The sequence below is a fragment of the Oncorhynchus masou genome, chromosome 29, assembly GCF_036934945.1.
Source record: "Oncorhynchus masou masou isolate Uvic2021 chromosome 29, UVic_Omas_1.1, whole genome shotgun sequence".
Taxonomy (NCBI): Eukaryota; Metazoa; Chordata; class Actinopteri; order Salmoniformes; family Salmonidae; genus Oncorhynchus; species Oncorhynchus masou.
In genome coordinates, this window is record NC_088240.1 from 20246782 (window position 1) to 20267580 (window position 20799).

The following is a 20799-nucleotide window of genomic DNA, read 5'->3' on the forward strand; positions in this document are numbered from 1 at the left end:
ATGGATCTGGAAACACATTCTATGTCTTCCACTAGATGTCCTCATTCAGTAGAAAGTGTAATGGAGCATTTGCTGTGAACTTTGACCTAATGGGAAGGAAAGTAGTCGGTGTCGCAAAAGAATGCCATTTTGTTGTGGCGCATTTGTCTTTGAGTGCTACGGCTGTTCCAATCAGCCCCAGATGAAAATGAATGATCCGGTTGGAATGCTATTGGATATATATGATTATAACATCCTGAAGATTGATTCTGCACTTATTTTGACAAGTTCCTTCAACCTGTAATATGTATTTTGGAAGTTTTCATGCAAAGTTATCCTGGACCAGAAGTCATTTTTTGGGCATGTGAGCTGAAAGTGATAGCAAATGCTGCTACTTGGACCCTAGAATTGAACATTATGAAACAAAACAATTTATTGTTGAACGAGGATGAAAGATCATGAAAGATTATCAAAGGTAAGGGAATATTTATGTTGTAATTTTGTATTTCTGTTGACTCCAACATGGCGGAGAAATATTGTTACGTCTTAGCGCCGTCTCAGATTATTGCAATGTTAGGCTTTTTCCGTAACGTAAAAAAAAAGTGACACAGCGGTTGCATTAAGAACCAGTGTATCTTTAATTATATGTAGGACGTATCTTTAGTCAAAGTTTATGATGAGTATTTCTGTTATCTGGCATAGCTTTCTATAATTCCTCCGGATATTTTGGAGGATTTTCTGAACATGGCGTCAATGTAAACCGAGATTTATGGATATAAAATGCATATTATCAAACAAAACATAAATGTACTGTGTAACATGTCATATGACTGTCATCTGATGAAGATTTTCAAGAGGTTAGTGATTGATTTTTTTTTTTTTTGAAATCCTGCTTTTGTGATTTTTATCTTTTGCTGGAAAAAATGGCTACGTTTTTTCTTTGGTTTGGTGGTGGTCTAACATAAATATATGTTGTGTTTTCACCGTAAAACATTTTAAAAATCTGACACGCTGGGTAGATGAACAAGGTGTTTATCTTTCATTTGAGGTATTGGACTTGTTAATGTGTGGAGGTTAAATATTTCTAAAGAATATTTTTGCATTCCCTGCGCCACCTTTTCAGCTGAACGGGGGGGGTGGAGTTCCCCGAGGGGAAGCCCTCGCCTCAACAATTAAGTATAAAAGTATCTGGATTAGGCCATGAACTCAGTTCCCAGATAAGTAAGGCCTGTTCATGTGTGTTTTTGGACCTAAGGTTTACCACACACACCAGCACATACACACAACTTACCGGTTATTAATATGCGTTAGTGGTATTGATACTATGGAATACATTTTTTGTGGAATACATTTTTTGGGGTCTTTTCAATTTAGTTTTAAATTGGGTATGCAGAAGGATGGAAATGGTTGAAATGTTTTTTAATTGTTTCTGAAGGACAGGGAAAGAAAAGGGAGAGGAAATATTTAATGGTTTCGAATGCCCTAGTTCATGACTTTCTGGTGAGGCCTGATCAATCTCACTAGAATTGATCAAAACAGGTGGGATTTAATTATAAAATGAATGAGGGTGAAGATTACCAGCCTATAATCAACCTCAGGGTGAAGTATGCCGTTCTATAATGAACCTCAGGGTGAAGAATTCCGGTCTATAATCAACCTCAGGGTGAAGAATTCCGGTCTATAATCAACCTCAGGGTGAAGAATTCCGGTCTATAATGAACCTCAGGGTGAAGTATGCCGTTCTATAATCAACCTCAGGGTGAAGAATTCCGGTCTATAATCAACCTCAGGGTGAAGAATTCCGGTCTATAATCAACCTCAGGGTGAAGAATTCCGGTCTATAATCAACCTCAGGGTGAAGATTGCCGGTCTATAATCAGCCTCAGGGTGAAGATTGCCGGTCTATAATCAGCCTCAGGGTGAAGATTGCCGGTCTATAATCAGCCTCAGGGTGAAGATTGCCGGTCTATAATCAGCCTCAGGGTGAAGATTGCCGTCTATAATCAGCCTCAGGGTGAAGATTGCCGGTCTATAATCAGCCTCAGGGTGAAGATTGCCGGTCTATAATCAGCCTCAGGGTGAAGAATGCCGGTCTATAATCAGCCTCAGGGTGAAGATTGCCGGTCTATAATCAGCCTCAGGGTGAAGATTGCCGGTCTATAATCAGCCTCAGGGTGAAGATTGCCGGTCTATAATCAGCCTCAGGGTGAAGATTGCCGGTCTATAATCAGCCTCAGGGTGAAGAATGCCGGTCTATAATCAGCCTCAGGGTGAAGATTGCCGGTCTATAATCAGCCTCAGGGTGAAGATTGCCGGTCTATAATCAGCCTCAGGGTGAAGATTGCCGTCTATAATCAGCCTCAGGGTGAAGATTGCCGGTCTATAATCAGCCTCAGGGTGAAGATTGCCGGTCTATAATCAGCCTCAGGGTGAAGAATGCCGGTCTATAATCAGCCTCAGGGTGAAGATTGCCGGTCTATAATCAGCCTCAGGGTGAAGATTGCCGGTCTATAATCAGCCTCAGGGTGAAGATTGCCGGTCTATAATCAGCCTCAGGGTGAAGATTGCCGGTCTATAATCAGCCTCAGGGTGAAGAATGCCGGTCTATAATCAGCCTCAGGGTGAAGATTGCCGGTCTATAATCAGCCTCAGGGTGAAGATTGCCGGTCTATAATCAGCCTCAGGGTGAAGATTGCCGGTCTATAATCAGCCTCAGGGTGAAGATTGCCGGTCTATAATCAACATCAGGGTGAAGATTGCCGGTCTATAATCAACATCAGGGTAAATGGATACATCAGCTTCATCACAAAAGAGTACAATTAGGTAACAGAGTGACCTTGAACTACGTTTTGCACAAAAGTGTTGCTTGATCACTACTGCAACATTCATTAGGCCATCCAATTTGAATAATAGGACTACAGGCTGTTCCATGGTTAATATAGGCAGTAATCATTGGTGTGATCAATTAATTCCATTGATTATTACTGCAAATTAACTGCACCAACTGATTTCCACTCAATCGCAGACATCCTTTATTTCTGTTTAGATACTACAAGATTAATCGATCCATCCAGATACAAATGTATCGATATCTGGCTCTGGGCTTGAGTGTCAACAATACATTCACTCTAAGCACTACAACACCTTAAAATCCAACATGTGGACATGGATTGGCTATAGCCTAGTCACTGTGCTACCAGTCGACTATTCTTTAAGCCTCGAGTGCAGCTGAGAGATATGCTGAATTCCAAATCAAACCCTAGTCTCTTCCGACTTCCTAGAAACCCTTGTACATCTGCAACTACTGGATAAATAATACGTTGAAAATTCCACCCAGAAGGCAAGGTGAAAGAACTACACCTATTTGATCCTTTCAGAGATACATGTGTATCTACCGATTAGGGGCTAGGGATTTATTTGATATTCAGGAAGAGATGGCTAAGAGAGGGAGTTCTGAGAAAGTTGGCTTGAATACCTGACGTGTAGCAGAGGGGCCTTGAATGTGGTCAGTGGCATCCTGGCTCCCTTCGGCCGGCTGTCTCCTTTGTCGTTGTCGTCCAGTTTCAGACTGCTCAGGCTCTCCTCTGAGAAATACACCTGAAACAAGGACAACAGTGGCTTCGTGAGACAATGTTCATCAACGCATTGATCAAATGATTCTAAGGTGCTTTGTTTGGAGAGGTGTTCTAAAGATACAAATGATTAACATATCTTTATTAATTTCTAAATAAAACTATTAAACGCCTAACTATAGTCCATTTCAAATGATGGGATGAAACATTTTAAAAATAGGGAGCTTTTGTATGACACTTAATTTCACAATCAATACATCAATCTCCATAACAATCCCTGACCCTTGTTCACAGTACAGTGAGGCAACAGGAACACACTCACATCCTGTGAGAACAGAGAGAACACAAAAGTAAGCTCTTTCACTTCAACTGTAAACTTTCACCCAAATCCAACAGACTCCCTCATACATCCATTTACACAATGTCACAAGACTACAGAACAGCTGATAAACACATGATTTGTGCAATGTTAGCAGAAATTTGGGGAAGGACAGATGAAGTTGTGGTGGGATGAGCATCATTTGGTTTCCATACCATATTGACCAAGACCAGTCACACAGCTTGTGTGAGGCAGATGGGAGATGGGGAGTACAGCAGGAGAGGATGTGAGAAGATGGGAGAGCTGATAGAGAGGTGACTGGGGTCTGCCTGTGATGCACGTACAAGCACTAATGAGTCAGATGGAGTGTGTCTTCTGCTGTGATAAGCAACATGCACACACACACACACACCTCCCCCTTCAGCAGGCTGCTGCGACACACACCACACACAGATGACACAATAAAGACATCAAGAGACTTTGAGCTGCTTCTGAAATGTTTATTTTTATTCAGTGTTCAAATCAAGTGCAATACAGTACTGAGTAAGATATGGGGAGAATGGGGATTCATTAGCTGCTGTTGAAAGATACATGACCATAATTGACTTCAATAGACTGCTTGGTTGATTGAATAAATACAAAATTTCAGCATTTCTATTTCAAAACAGCATTTCTATTGATTATATACACTGTATCAAATAACTACGGTACGTAAAAGTTAAACTCGTAACAAATTTTATTTTTAATTAAACATTAGTAAAACAATACTTTCAGTTTATCATTCTGGTTAGTCAAAACCAGGATCAAAATACTCAGTATTGAGATATTGACAATAATCTTTGGCACTAGAACTACAAACCATGCATGAACTAACATTAATGAAAAGGTCTTAACATGTAATATCAACACACTAAAACAGTCCAATCCTACTAGCTAAAATGTGAAAATCACAACAATAACAAATACACAAACTGGAATGAATAAGGCTGATCTAAGCAGGAGATACAATCCAGAAATCCATAGATCCAGAAATGTCTAAGAAATGTAGACCGTATGAAACACTTGTTTTGATAATAGGATTTGTAGGCAGCTTCCCCAACAGACCATGGAGTGACAGTCTGATCATCTGGAGAGTATTGACAATAAGGCACAACACAGATTATTTTTAAATAAGTACTCTCTCGTTACACAGAGGCATCGATACACAGAGGAAGTGCTTTCAATTACAGTTATAACATGGCATAAGGTAGTTGAATATACATTGTATTACTTCAGTGTCAGTGCAAATGTGCTAACATTGAGTGTGGTAAAAATAAAGGATTTCATGCTGGTGGTAGTAGAATACTCTTTTCTTAGTATTATAAACATTAGTACATTAGTACATCATTACAGTACAGTTGATATTAATACAACAGTAATGATAAAATAAAGTATAATTTTGGGTTAAAAGATCAGTACAATTCGATAAGGCATGTTACGTATACACTTGGCACATACGCTTTACTTTCTCTATAAAACATTATTTCCCTAACGTTATATTAAGTTAGGTAAAATACTGAAGTTGGATAAAATATCACCATGTTATAATGCAGGTCACAGGAACAGGAATCAAGGGGGCAAACGTTCCTTCTTATTTTCTGAGACTATTGTGAGTTATGTATCTCATAGCCTACTTGTTTGGCTATGAATCTCTTCAAAATCATGACATTGTGATAAGTGCAACACATTGTGGGGGTCATATTTGAAATGTTTGGTCCAGGTCCATTTTGGATTCAATGAAAGGCTGAACGTGTTCATGATGGTGACTCGATGGCGGGGCTGGTACATGAGTAAAACCCTCAGACTGCCCTTTCAGAATGCAGGGCTCTCCAGGAATCAGTGTTGCTGGTGAGGCAGAGATCATACAATGCCTTACCAAAACCAGCCCTTGAGTCAAAACAGAGAGAAAGGAAATTAGCTGATCTGGGAAGCTACTGTATCAACACACTGTTGAGAGCCACAGGTATTCATTCAGTACTGAGACTGGCTTTATGTAGAGATAGGAGCAGCAGAACATGATCATGACAGTGGAATGTGTGCAGACAGACAAGCTGTAAACAATGGGTATCATGATTGGTGTTAGGACTTTAACGGGATACTTCGGGACTTCACCAGAGTCAGATGAACTTGTGGATACCATTTTTATGTCTCTGTGTCCAGTATGAAGGAATTTAGAGGTAGTGTCGTGAGCCAATGCTAACTTGAAAAACTACCTCTAACTTCTTTCATACTGGACACAGAGACATAAAAATGGTATCCACAAGTTCATCTGACTCCGGGGAAGTAGATAAAGGGCCTCATTGTCAAAATCCCGAAGTATGCCTTTAAAGCCAGCAAGCCAAGAGATTAGCCTATAGCCTCGGTAGATCATTAGGGACTGGTTAAATCAGAGGCACCAAAGACTACATTCTGCTCACAGGCAACGATCCCTTTAAGCTGCACGCGGGCGCGTAGCTCCCCTCAGACTGCCAAGCAGAATAAATATTCCCCCACGCAGAGAAGCACAAGATTGAACTTCACTCACCTTCCTTGAGTTTTCCCCTTTAGTTAACACTATCATGTATCGCTCTACTGTGAGAAACGTGATCGAGTCAATGCAATATTAGCCACTTTCAAATCAATGTAATAAAACAAATGTGCAAAACTATGCAAGACTTAGTATGCAAAATGAAGTGTGAAAGATAATTTCTTGTAGGCAGAAAGCATTGGAGTAGGATTCTATTGCATTGACAGGCATGACTCAGGCCCGTACTCTACACAGACAGGTGTGCCATAACCAATCAGAGCTGCAGTAGGCCTATATGCAAATAGCCATTGCCATATATGGATCTGTGCCATTCACTTTGAACTGGACTGTGTATAGGCTACGGTATGAGCAATCTTGAGTAGATGCATTTTTTATTTATTTTTTATCAAAGCGAGGCTGTCATTGTAAATAAGAATTTGTTCTTAACTGACTTGCCTCTCTTTTATTTAAATAAAAGAGAGTTGCATGTAGCCACGTGTGCACATTTGTTCATATTCTTTGCTAGCTAGTTTTTTTAGCTTTTTTTTGTCTTAAAGGGGCAGTGTTGTATTTTGAGACGGTCTTAAGTAGCCCACAGGCAGTGCGTAGTATAAATTGTCTGATTCTCTGGAATAATGGTATGGGAATATACAGATATTGTATTTTGTAAAGTGGCTTCTTGCATCAAACAACACATTTTCAGTCACCTCCTTGTCTGAATGACAAGTGGATAAACGGTTTATTGTCAAGACCTAGATGTTTTTTTTCCAAAAGTCTCATTAATGTTGGCCTACATTGAACACCACACATTGGCTGCTACTGTAGGTTGAATGATATAACAGCTAATTCCATGTAAACATTTTATGGGATGCATTTTTCTCCATTGTTTTTATGGTAGGCCACTGATAGGCCTACAATAAGATCAAACAGCCAAAGTAGGCTACTTGACCACTGTCTGAAACTGTAAGCGGGTACAGTCTCAGTGATCACAGTAATCACGTGCTGGAAGTTGCACAGAATTTTCACAACGTTAAGGTTTTCGTTCAGCAGACCTGAAATTTGCATAGTGCTGAAAAAAAGTTAGGGGGAACATTGCTCCCGTGTATTGATGGACTATTAACATACATTCATCCACTAAATTGCACATAAGTCGAAACACAAAACCACACACAAACTTGATCAGGCTTAGATTCTGGTTTGCCAATTTATCATCATTGACAATGAAGAGGCTTAAAAGGCTCATGTGAGCAGCTTTGCGATGTGTAGCTGACAGGGCAACTCTGGAGGGCAAGTTTGTTTGTGTGTGTGTGTGTAAACACCTGTGTGTGTGTGTGTGTACAGAGCCCCCTGTGAGCTATGACAGTGGTGCAGGTTACCCAGAAGGCTTAAGGGCGCAGGAGTTTGCTTCGACACAGCGCAGTCACACACACCCCTCCCTCGAGTCTGTCACGGGAGAGACAACACACTCAGCGCAGCGACACCCAGCGTAGCGACACCCAGCGTAGCGACACCGACACCCAGCAACACCCAGCGCTGCGACACCGAGGCCACATTAACACAATCACTTCACTACCATCCAGTTCACATTACACTGAATAATATTTATTGAAACAGGTAGACCTACTCAGGCTAGTCTTCAAATGACAGAAATGTATATATAGGGTGTACCCTACATCCCAGGCTGATATTGATCTATTAGCTACTCACTACAATGTGTTTGTTTTCTGTTTCACAAAGAAGAGGCCAAATATCAACTGTGGATAAATAAATGAAGACCCTTAGCTACAGTAAGAGAAAGACAGAGAGAGATACATAAATTTGTGCTGCATATGCTGACAATGAAGCCCTGACCGTTGCTAGGGTGCAGCAGCCTAACGACAGCAGAGAATGCTAGATGGTGTCTGTGAGGAGGTGTGTTAAAGCCAAGAGCTGCAGGGTCTCTGTGATGGTGCCTGGCTGCACGGGGGCCGTCCGGGCCGGTGGGGCTGCCAACTAACCATCTGAGACCATCACACACACAAATAACAGCCTCTGACAAACCAGATCACCCCAAAGTCTGTCTCACTCTCATCACCCAGCCTCCAACAAGGTTGAGCCAAAATCATTAGCGACAACACAAAATAAATGAAGTATTCTGGGAAGTGCTTTAAAAACTTCTGTGAAGTTGGCTATGCTGAACGAAGCATGCGGGGGGAAAAGCAGTCTCTAGCACAGCTAGGATGAGCTTCTGTGGCGGCAGTCAGACTTGACACATTCTCAGTAGCCAGAGAAGTGCTCAGGAGATGAGAGGAGCCGTGGGGTGAGTGAGGGAGACTGAAGAAGGGACTGTGATGTGTTATGTGAGTACAGTCAGTGGACAGGAAGGATTAAGCTGCAGCTGGAGACATGGGGAGTCACCTTGACTGAGACAATGAGGAAGAGCGTAACAGCTGCCAAATTAGGACATTATCGCTTCTACAATTCACAGCTCTCTCCATAGAGGAGGCCGATTACATGCTGTAATCTCACCCTAAACGTTGAGAAATGAAAGGGTCTGGGAGGAAAACGGCACATCAAAGTGAGGAGGGACTTGACTGAACCTCTAATGTCTTATTTGACTGACAAGTGAGAACGGGGTGTGTTTAATGTTAATTAAGGCTAATGACGAAGAGAAAAGGTCTCTGCTGTTTCGTAGAGAGCCCAATGCAGGGTTAAATCGTCAGTAATCAGCACACTGCAGATACTAACTGTATTGACTCTACTGTTAATGAGTAATAGCAGCAGCCATCATCAGTTTTAACAGTAGGCTACATTAGAAACATGACAACAGACCCATGTACTACTTCTGAAAATTAAGTGGATAAATAGTAGGCTATTCAAGGCGGAGTATGAGTTCATATGCAGCCCCAGCGTGAATATTTAATGCGCTTCTATGCGTTACTGTCTTCCTTACTGTACCTACATTCAAAGGGAGGAGTTCGGTAAATAAACAAAAAAAAGTTTGTTAAACTAAAGGTTTTGTACCTTTTTGGGCTCGATGGCGACCTCGGAGCTGAAGCTCGACTCTAACTCCTTGCTGTCTGATTCGAAGTCCTTGTTCTCGTTGTCGTCCTCGCTGACGATTGGTCCGTTCTCACATACTGCCGTTTGGAAGTTATCATCGGGAAGGGGAGGATAGCTGTATCTGAAGGGATCCTGGAATGAAGTCAGCGATAGGGTTAATACTTTCAGCGCAGAGACCCCAGCAAAAATCAGCTTTTCACTTATCTGCAAGTCCAGGCCTTATATTCTGTCTCACAATTAAGTGTTTTACCATTTTCTTTTCAGGAGAACCAGGGCTACAAGTAGAACACAAGACAAGTTGACATAAACAGTTGCATTCATGAACGTCAATTAAATAAATAAGGTCCGCCGAAACAAAAACCTCATAAAAAATTTAATTTATATGAATGCTTTCAGTACAGATATTGTTTCCTCACTGGGAAACGAATATCCAATTCATCAGTGACTACTGTGTGAAGTTGTCACTGACGAATTGGACTCTAAAGATTTAAAAATTCTCTTTCGGGATCCGTCCTTCTCACAAAAACCGCTCTAGCTCAGCCCGTTAATCACACAGCCGTAGGTACCAACCATTAGTCTGCAGAGGAAATAGATTAATCCAACACAATGTTTAAAAGGGGTTATAAGTCCAAAACGCACCGGTGTTAAGTGGGACTCATTGGGTTAAGTCAACAATAAATAAATATACATTTTGACTAATCACAGGTTAGTCACATTTTCTCATGACAAGTGAGGGAAGAAATAGAGGCAAAACCTGTCAAATGTTGACATTTGAAAAGGGAATTTATCAGATGATAGTAAGATGAAAATATATGTAGCCAGGTAGATAGATGGCGTCATTGCCATCTTCAGTGAGTTGAATACTGCGGGTACATACCGTTCCACCCATGTGAGGAGGCAGGTATTCAGGGCCAATAAATGTTTGGATCTCATTTTTAGATGCAAACTTGAGCTTGCTGATGGCTTCTGGACCCAACCACGTCCTCACAATCTTCCATGCCGCTAAAAAAACAAAAACACATGTACGAACTTGTAATTTGTTGTTTTTGGTTATTGTATTGCTAGATATTACTGCACTTTTGGAGGTAGAAACATAAGCATTTCGCTGCACCTGCAAATCTGTGTACGCAATGAATAAACTTTGATTTGAACTACGATGTCCAAATTACGATGATTCCGTTTCTGTTGCAAATCGTTTCAATAACTACATGACTCACCATTCAAGATCCATGGCATGTCGACAATGATCATTTTGGCTGAAATGACAAGACCATGACTGAGGGGTGAAATACACTGAGTGTACAAAACATTAAAAACACCTGCTCTTTCCATGACATAGACTGACCAGGTGAATCCAGGTGAAAGCTATCATCCCATATTGATGTCACTTGTTAAATCCTCTTCAACCAATGTAGATGAAGGGGAGGAGAAGTTTAAAGAAGCACTTTTACGCCTTGAGACAATTGAGATATGGATTTGGAATGTGTGCCAACTCGTTTTTACTTCGAATTAGTCCTTTCGGAAGTTTTCCTTGGTAAGCCACTCTTGTGTATGTGTGCCATTCAGAGGGTGAACAAAATATTTAAGTGCCTTTGAACGGGATATTCTGGGTTTCTCCACACTCAACAGTCTCCCGAGTGTATCAAGAATGTCCACCACCCAAAGAACATCCAGCAAACTTCACACAACTGTACGAAGAATTGGAGTCAACATGGGCCAGCATCCCTGTAGAACGCTTTCGACACCTTGTAGAGTCCATGCCCGGACAAAATGAGGCTGTTCTGAGGGTAAAAGGGGAGTTGTTGCAACTTAAGGTGTTCCCAACGCTCGGTGTACTAATGTAGCATTGGCCCTAACACAGGATCATATGACGGCATTCCATGTACTTTTGTTTCTTATAATACATTTAATAAAACCCTTAATACAGGTAACGAGTGGAGGACAGAGGAGCCTTTTAAAGAATAAGTTACAGGTCTGTGAGAGCCAGAAATCTTGCTTGTTTTTAGGTGACCAAAAACGTATTTTCCACCATATTTTGCAAATAAATTCATTAAAAATCCTACAATGTGATTTTCTGGATTTTTATTCCTCATTTTGTCTGTCATAGTTGAAGTGTACCTATGATGAAAATTACAGGCCTCTCTCATCTTTTTAAGTGGGAGAACTTGCACAATTGGTGGCTGACTAAATATTTTTTTGCCCCACTGTATATGTGTCATACAACGTTTATCAATCAACCTGTGAATGAACTCCATATTGTTTCAAATTTGATATACTTACATAGAAACTTTGGATAATACACTTTGAAGCAATTAATTACATACTTCACAAAATCCATGTCCTGAAAAAAATGAAAGAGAGTATAATTAGGACTCAGAAAGTACAGTACTATATACAGCCTCAAAGCAGGCTTTGACTAGCAAAGACGTTTTATGGCCTTTCATTAGGGAACCCGTTTGCTCAGCCGGAGATATTTACTGCCTCAAGCTAGCTGTGCAATGACCCAATTCATAACCATTTCAACTTTGTCACAAAGCTGAACAAAGCTGGAGTCAATACTTTCAAACACCTTCCCTCAACTCAATCATATTAAATATATGTCTGGGAAAAACGTGTGATACAAAAGTAGTGTGTGTGCAGTGCACACTGCACCCCATTCAACACCACAACTACTTTTACTCTTACTTTGCTCAAATTGGATTATTAACTGTAATCCATTCACAGTATTTGCTGAAACGTTGCACAGTCTGGTTGTTTACTTTATGATTGCGTAACCTTGATCTTCATAGAAGGTTGAATAAACTTGCTCTACATACAGTATCAAGCCTTGACTGAGATAACTACAGACAGCTTTGACACTGAAATGTTTCCTTTTTGTCTGTGCAAAAGTGTTCTCTAAACCAGGGTTTCCCAAACTAGGTCCTGGGGCCCCCTCTGGGTGCACGTTTTGGTTTCCGCACGAACACTACATAGATGATTCAAATAACCAACTCATCATCAAGCTTTGATTATTTGAATCAGCTGTGTAGTGCACGAGTAAAAAATAAACATGTTCCGGAGGGCAGGACAGAGTGTTGGAAACCCTGTAAACAACCCAATACTATCTGTCCTGAGGCCTCAAACAAAGACAGAGGTGGGTTTTTATACAATCCCACAAGACCAACAGTATCTAAAACATTTCACAGTCAGTTTAATGGATTACAGCTAACCATGAAATGCCTCCTTCATGAGAATTTACTGAGCAGGGCTCTACGCTGACCTTTTTCACAAGGAGCATGTGTGCACCTAAGTAGAAAAATGCATACGCACACAAAACAATGTAGGAGCACAACGAAAAATGTTTGAGATATTAAAGCTAGAATCCTTAATTTTTCTATGTGCACTGGTTGTCCTAAATTAAAATTCCAGGCCGCACAACATATTTAGGCGCATATTCAAGTATAGTGGTCACACTGTAGACCCCTGCTCAGTCAAAGACACCACACGTTTTCATTACCATAATGGCCATATTATCATCAGACAACAGAACTATCAATATTCTAGTCAGACCCTTAGGAAGAGGAGCCTATCAGCCTGGCTACATCCTATGCCCTACAGAGACTCATTGCCATGCACTAGACCAATGTTTCCCACCTCTGGTCCTCGAGTACCCCAAACAGTACTTGTCCAGGGTTACAATAAAAATGTGTACTGTTGGGGGCACTTGAGGACCAGGTGTAGGAAACACTGCACCAGATCAATGGTTCCCAACCTTTTTCGGTTACTGTCCCACCTACTGAATGTTGGTCTGCCCGGAGTACCCCTGATTTACCCTCTCATGTGCATTTTACCAGTAGCCCTATGGTCTCATGAGATTTCTCGAGTACTCCATGTGGATAGGCCAAGTACTGCCAGGGGTCCTAGTATCACTTGTTGGGAACCACTGCACTAGACTCACTAAGAAAGTTAGAGATAATACTAGCCAGGCCTGTTCCAGCCCACACAGTGCCGATTTCAGCAAACTTCATTAAGGTTGCTCCCCAAACTAATCTTGTCACGACTTCTGCCGAAGTCGTTGCCTCTCCTTGTTCGGGCGGTGCTCGGCGTTCGACCTCACCGGTCTTCTAGCCATCATTGATCCTTTTTTCATGTTCCATTGGTTTTGTCTTGTCTTCCCACACACCTGTTTTCAATCCCATTCATTACCTGTTGTGTATTTAACCCTCTGTTTCCCCTCATGTCTTTGTCAGAGATTGTTTTATTGTCAGTGTAGTGTGATGTTGTATAGGTGCGCGTCGGGTCCTCGTACCCATGTTTGCATGACAAATCTACTAACACACTAATTTCATATTAGGGTTTCGAGAAGTTATTTATTCTCTCTCTGGCTTGTGTGTATTTGATTAGGGCATTTCTCCAAGAGAGAGTTTGGCCAGTGAAGCGAGCTGGCTGACAGAAAGGAGAGTGCCTGCTGGGAAACTCCGATCGAGACAAAGTCAGTCTATGAATTAGGCAGTCAGTCGACTTGGAATGACCAAAATAATTTAAAGGTCACTTTCAATGTGTTAAACCATTGAAGAGCATCAATCCCTCCAAGTCCCAGGCTCAAAGAGTAAGCAAAATTAGAAAGCTCAACAGGACTTCAATGACACTCATAACCACACACAAACAGACGTAGGCTACTTCTTTTTGAAAATGGGGAAAACATGTTTAATTATGAGGACAGAAATTGATCAATAAAGCCCTCCTTAAATCTATGTAGAGTGGATCAACAGCGACATTGGTATAAATCAGAGCTGTAGCCCTGGTTTGATTCTACAAACACTATCAAATAGCCTAGTGATTAGGGCATTGGGCCAGTAACTGAAAGGTTGCTGGATCGAATCCCCAAGCTGACAAGGTAAAAATCTGTTGTTCTGCCTCTGAATAAGGCAGTTAACCCCCTTCCCCCCAGTAGGCTGTCATTATAAATAATAATTTGTTCTTAACTGACTTGCCTAGCTAAATCAAGGTTAAATCTATAAGGGAAGGTGACACATACAAGAAAAGACTACAATCTTAATCAAAAAGTGAAGTGTTCACTTACGATATTGCTGATCCCTGAATCGGCCATGTCAAACACAACAGTGAGTGGCATCCCTGGCTCTCTCTTAGCATAGCGCTCCAGCCAGAAGGCAACATACTTCTTCTTATCCATGCTGGTCTTTGCATCCTTGGTATGGAGCTTGACTTTGAACCAGACTGAGAACAAAGACAAAAGTATTGCATTCAATAACCTCAACATACAGTACCAGTCAAAAGTTTGGACACACCTACTCATTCAAGTAAAAAAATAATAATGTATTTACTATTTTCTACATCAGATGACCTGGCCTCCACAATCACCTGACCTCAGCCCAATTGAGATGGTTTGGGATGAGTTGGACTGAACAGTGAAGGAAAAGCAGCCAACAAGTGCTCAGCATATGTGGGATTTCCTTCAAGACTGTTGGAAAAGCATCCCAAGTGAAGCTGGTTGAGAGAATGCCAAGAGAGTGCAAAGCTGTCCTGAAGGCAAAAGGGTGCCTACTTTGAAGAAACTAAAATATAAAATATATTTTAATTTGTTTAACACTTTTTTGGTTACTACATGATTCCGTATGTGTTATTTCATAGTTGTGATGTCTTCACTATTATTCTACAATGTAGAAAATAGCAAAAAATACAAAATAAAACCTGGAATGAGTAGGTGTGTCCAAACTTTTGACTGGTACTTTATGTGGTAAACATATTACAAAGCAATAGCTTACAATTTTTGGTAACCTTTTGTAAGGGGTAATAATAGTGTCTGTGAGTAATTACATTTACATTTACATTTAGGTCATTTAGCAGACGCTCTTATCCAGATTATTAGAGAGAAATCAATTATACATATGGTGCAGTATGAGCATCATTAATCAACATACAGAGCTTGTTGCCTTCCTTGTCGTAGCCGTGGAGGAAGACAGCCCCCGTCTCAAACATCCACTTTGGAATGCTGCTCTCAGTGAGATCTGAAACAAGACAATACATTATCAGCCAACAATATAAAACAACAATCAATAAGAATGTTTTATAACAAGAACAATTATTGGCCAAAATAATTATCATAAAAACCAAAGTAATTCCTAACTCCTCGCCACCATACAAGACCGACAAATCTTGTCAACAAGTGACAATAAGGCATTGTCAATATCAGAAGTTAGGCAATTGGAAGAGATAACGTTTGTAAATCTAATCTCTGCATGACACCGATTTAACAAACTGAATGTTGTCTGGCTAGAAAACCCTGTATTTGTATGAGTAAAATGTAGCAATTTAAAAGTGAAACGTAAGAAAAATAGAGAGGATTGTCTCTATGCGGAACAGATGGAAATATTACCACACAGCACACAATAAGCCTTTATCTGAGAGAAGGTCAAGAATCTATAACACATTGACACACAAAGACAGCTACTGATGAACCATCCCACAGTGTGGTGATACTTATAGGCCCAAATAAAACTGCACTGTATAACTTGCCTGTATTTGAATACAGTTAAGATACTAGTTTAGCAGGGAATGAGAATGTGTGTTGTTCCTGTTTTCTACACTCAACCCTAAGCAAGGCCAAAGTCACATGTTGTAGGGTACAAATACAGCCGCAGGCTTCTCAGATCGAGATGAATCACTTCAAGAGTGATTAATTGATGACCGACACTTACACCTTCTTCATTCTCTGAAAACAAGTGCATGTGCAGTGCAGTTTTACTAGAGGTTAAATATGTGCCCAGACCGCTCACCATTCAAACTAAATTCTTTCCTCCACAGGAAACTGTCATCAATCATCTTCAGGGCATCGTTCACAGAGTATAGTCGCCATGTCAGGTATGCCTCCACCAGAGCATCATCCTTTTGTAGCCTGTCCACATCTCTGGAGTCATATTTGTCAGATTCTGTGAGGGAGAACAGTAAAAAACTTAAATCACTTGACATGAAACTGAATTCCTACTCCAACGTCTGACCTACAACCATAACACCTACAGCACCTATGAGTTTGTTGCTTATAACCTTTTATGACAAGACCCAACCATAGAGTGAAGACAGCACTTAGCCTCCTATACTAAACAAGGCTGCCTTCAGCTACCTCATTTACTAAAATTCTGACATGTATCTACCAATATAAAGATTGTTTAGGAAACAAGTGTTCTTTGAAAGATGGATTGGTCTCTCAACAATGCTTAACAGGGAACTGAAAGGCATACCGACAACGACGAGACAGCCTATAGGTGCCAGGACAACAACCTCTCCCTCAACGTGATGTAGACAAAGGAGATGATTGTGGACTACAGGAAAAAGAGGACCGAGCATGCCCCCCTTCTTATCGACGGGGCTGTAGTGGAGCAGGTCGAGAGCTTCAAGTTCCCTGACGTCCACATCACCAACAAACTAACATGGTCCAAGCACACCAAGACAGTTGTGAAGAGGACACGACAAAACCTATTCCTCCTCATGAGACTGAAAAGATTTGGCATGGGTCCTCAGATCCTCAAAATGTTTTACAGCTGCACCATCGAGAGCATCCTGACGGGTTGCATCACTGCCTGGTATGGCAACTGCTCGGCCTCCGACCACAAGGCACTACAGAGGGTAGTGAGTATGGCCCAGTACATCACCGGGACCAAGCTTCCTGCCATTCAGGACCTTTATACCTGGCGGTGTCAGAGGAAGGCCCTAAAAATGGTCAATACTCCATCCACTCTAGTCATAGACTGTTCTCTCTGCTACCGCACGGCAAGCGATACCGGAGCACCAAGTTTAGGTACAAGAGGCTCCTAAATAGCTTCTACCCCCAAGCCATAAGACTCCTGAACAGCTAATCAAACGGCTACCCAGACTATTTGCATGGCCCCCCCTCTGGAACACTGCTGCTACTCTCTGTTATTAGTGCCCCACATTAACATTGACTCTGTACCGGTACCCCCTGTATGTAGCCCCGCTATTGTTATTTACTGCTGCTCTTTAATTATTTGTTATTCTTATCCCATACCTTTTCTTTGGGGGGGGGTAAGGACTGTAAGGTCTACTACACCTGTTGTATTCTGCGCATGTGACAAATAAAATTTGATTTGATATTGTATGGCTTTATTAAAGATCACACCTCAAGTAGGATACTCAATATAACTGTATTTTCTATTACAAAAAACGAGTTTAGATCATAATTATGGTGTTAATACAGACATGTCATGTCACTGCCAGTAGCCAAACTAATAATCATTACTCATCCATTAATTAATGTATCAGAACAATCTGTCAAACAACTGACTGGTAAAGCAGCTGATGATAATGTGTTGCGCTAGCTAAGTAAAATAGCTAGATGGATGGAATGCAATCGAACAGCCCATGATATCTGGCTTTTAGCTAACAGCTAACTAGCTGTTACAGGAGCGAATGTTAATTAGCTAGAATATGGGGGTCTTGTTGTAAAAATCCATGTTGTTACCTAACTAACGTTAGTTAGCCTGTTAGCATGAATTTACCTTGTCCTTGGACGTACTCATTGTTGAACTTCTGTCTCGTCTCCTCAATCTTCTTCGCAATGTCCTGTTGTACAGAAAGATCAGTTATACATGTGTAATGAATGCATTACAAATTGCCTGGCAAAATATACGTATTATTGCAAGAAAAATGAAATGGTAAGCTACCTGCTCTGGTTCAAACTTCCCAACTTCCGCCATGTTCAAGTGACTCTGCTGTTCTGGCTAGAATGGGTCCATTGAAGTTGAGGAATAAATCAGTTCGAGCGTATGAAACTGTTGCCATTGTATTGCCATTTTAGCTCTTGGCTAGATCATCAAAGTGATACCTAAAAAATAAGACATCTAAGGTCCATTCAATCAAATGTAAAGAATATTTAATGGCTTATTTAAATATTTATCAACGTAAGCATTGATGACAACAATATGTATTGTACATTTGTCTGTTGCCGGAGACAATACTGGCTAACCCACAATGCAAAGTTTCTTACTTCATTTGCGTTATGTGCTGCCCCGGATACACGGATGAGCGGCCAATACTGAGTAAAAGTAGTTGCATATCGGATTTAAAGCCTTGTATGATACTTATATTAGCGTATAACTTTTTTATAATATCATATTCATAGCTTTATAACAATTTAAACGTATATGAACCATTTTGGATGTAGCCCATCAAAATCACTCAACGTCTTCCACGCGAGCGACATGAATCGAGTGCACCCAGTTTTCTGGCGAGATGTTTTGACTTTCGTGTAGTGATGTTTGATAGATACGTATTCGAGAAACTGTTGCCCAATAACTCTGATAGATAAGTATTCGGCAAACTATTGCCCATTACCTATATGTAGGTAAGCATCATCTGTTATAATTTGTATAACTAAATCATGTATGCATGTATGTATTATGTAACGTTAGTTAACGTCAGCAACTGCGTAGTTCAGCCTTGGTTCACGTGCGACTCTATACTAGAAAACTCGAAAATGTTCAACTTGCTAAATCGTTGAACGCAGCACGTGTGTAACTACGGTCGTGGCCAAAAGGTTTGAGAATGACACAAATGTTCATTTTCACAAAGTCTGCTGCCTCAGTTTGTATGATGGCAATTTGCATATACTCCAGAATGTTCTGAAGAGTGATCAGATGAATTGCAAATAATTGCAAAGTTCCTCTTTGCCATGCAAATGAACTGAATCCCAAAAACATTTCCACTGCATTTCAGCCCTGTCACAAAAGGACCAGCTGACATCATGCCAGTGATTCTCTCGTTAATTAATACAGGTGTGACTGTTGACGAGGACAAGGCTGGAGATCACTCTGTCATGCTGATTGTGTTCGAATAACAGACTGGAAGCTTCAAAAGCAGGGTGATGCTTGGAATCATTGTTCTTCCTCTGTCAATCCTGGTTACCTTTAAGGAAACAGGTGCCGTCATCATTGCTTTGCACAAAAAGGGCTTCACAGGCAAGGATATTGCTGCCAGTAAGAATGCACCTAAATCAACCATTTATCGGATCATCAAGAACTTCAAGGAGAGCGGTTTAATTGTTGTGACAAAAGGCTTATGGGAGCCCAAGAAAGACCAGCAACCTCCAGGACCGTCTCCTAAATTTGATTCAGCTGCGGGATCGGGGCACCACCCGTACAGAGCTTGCTCGGGAATGGCAGCAGGCAGGTGTGAGTGCATCTGCACGCACAGTGAGGTGAAGACTTTTGGAGGATGGCATGGTGTCAAGAAGGGGAGCAAAGAAGTCACTTCTCTCCAGGAAAAAACATCAGGGACAGACTGATATTCTGCAAAAGGTACAGGGATTGGACTGCTGAGGACTGGGGTAAAGTCATTTTCTCTGATGAATCCATTTTCCGATTGTTTGCGGCATCCGAAAAAAAGTCAGGAGAAGACAAGGTGAGCGCTACCATCAGTCCTGTGTCATGCCAACAGTAAAGCATCCTGAAACCATTCATGTGTGGGGTTGCTTCTCAGCCAATGGAGTGGGCTCACTCACAATTTTGCCTAAGAACACAGCCATGAATAAAGAATGGTACCAACACATCCTCTGAGAGCAACTTCTCCCAAACATCCAGGAACAGTTTGGTGACGAACAATGCCTTTTCCAGCATGATGAAGCACCTTACCATAAGGCAAAAGTGATAACTAAGTGGCATGGGAAACAAAACATCAATATTTTGGTCCATGGCTAGGAAACTCCCCAGACCTTAATCCCATTGAGAACTTGTGGTCAATCCTCAATAGGCGGGTGGACAAACAAAACCCCACAAATTCTAACAAACTCCATGCATTGATTATGCAAGAATGGGCTGCCATCAGTCAGGATGTGGCCCAAAAGTTAATTGACAGCATGCCAGGACAGATTGCAGAGGTCTTGAAAAAGAAGGGTCAACACTGCAAATATTGACTCTTTGCATCAACTTCATATAATTGTCAATAAAAGCCTTTGACACTTATGAAATGCTTATAATTGTACTTCAATATTCCATAGTAACATCTGACAAAAATATCTAAAGACACTGAAGCAGCAAACTTTGTGAAAATTAATATTTGTGTCATTCTCAAAACTATTGGCCACGACTGTACAACCTTGAACAAGTCGAACATTTCCCAGTTTCCTTGTTCTGACTATCACTTGAACGCAGCAATAATACCACAATGACACAAGACTGTCCCAGCCAACACATGAAACTACTTTCCTTCCGTGGTGACATTCTCACATTTCAATACTAACGCTCCATTCCCAGAGATGGCGAAAGTTGAAGAGGATCAGAACTGGCTTTCAACAGACTGACATTTCAATCGATGGCTGTACTTTCTCAAAC

General features: G+C 41.1%; 1 protein-coding gene across 2 annotated transcripts in view; it reads right to left on the reverse strand.

The window, feature by feature from the left end:
• The window catches only part of LOC135519146 (motile sperm domain-containing protein 2-like), a 34541-nt gene extending 16095 nt beyond the window's left edge, over window positions 1-18446 (reverse strand). The window contains exons 1-10 of one of the 2 annotated variants that reach the window (XM_064944221.1): window positions 18136-18446; window positions 17971-18034; window positions 16234-16386; window positions 15379-15465; window positions 14520-14674; window positions 11738-11798; window positions 10675-10713; window positions 10335-10459; window positions 9419-9589; window positions 3455-3576 (exon numbers count right to left, since the gene is read on the reverse strand). In XM_064944221.1, the coding sequence (XP_064800293.1) occupies window positions 3455-3576; window positions 9419-9589; window positions 10335-10459; window positions 10675-10713; window positions 11738-11798; window positions 14520-14674; window positions 15379-15465; window positions 16234-16386; window positions 17971-18034; window positions 18136-18168 (1010 nt within the window). In that variant the 5' untranslated portion in view covers window positions 18169-18446. The remainder of the gene's footprint in view (window positions 1-3454; window positions 3577-9418; window positions 9590-10334; window positions 10460-10674; window positions 10714-11737; window positions 11799-14519; window positions 14675-15378; window positions 15466-16233; window positions 16387-17970; window positions 18035-18135) is intronic. The other variant, XM_064944222.1, reaches the window with a different exon arrangement.
• Between the last annotated feature and the right edge of the window lie 2353 nt (window positions 18447-20799).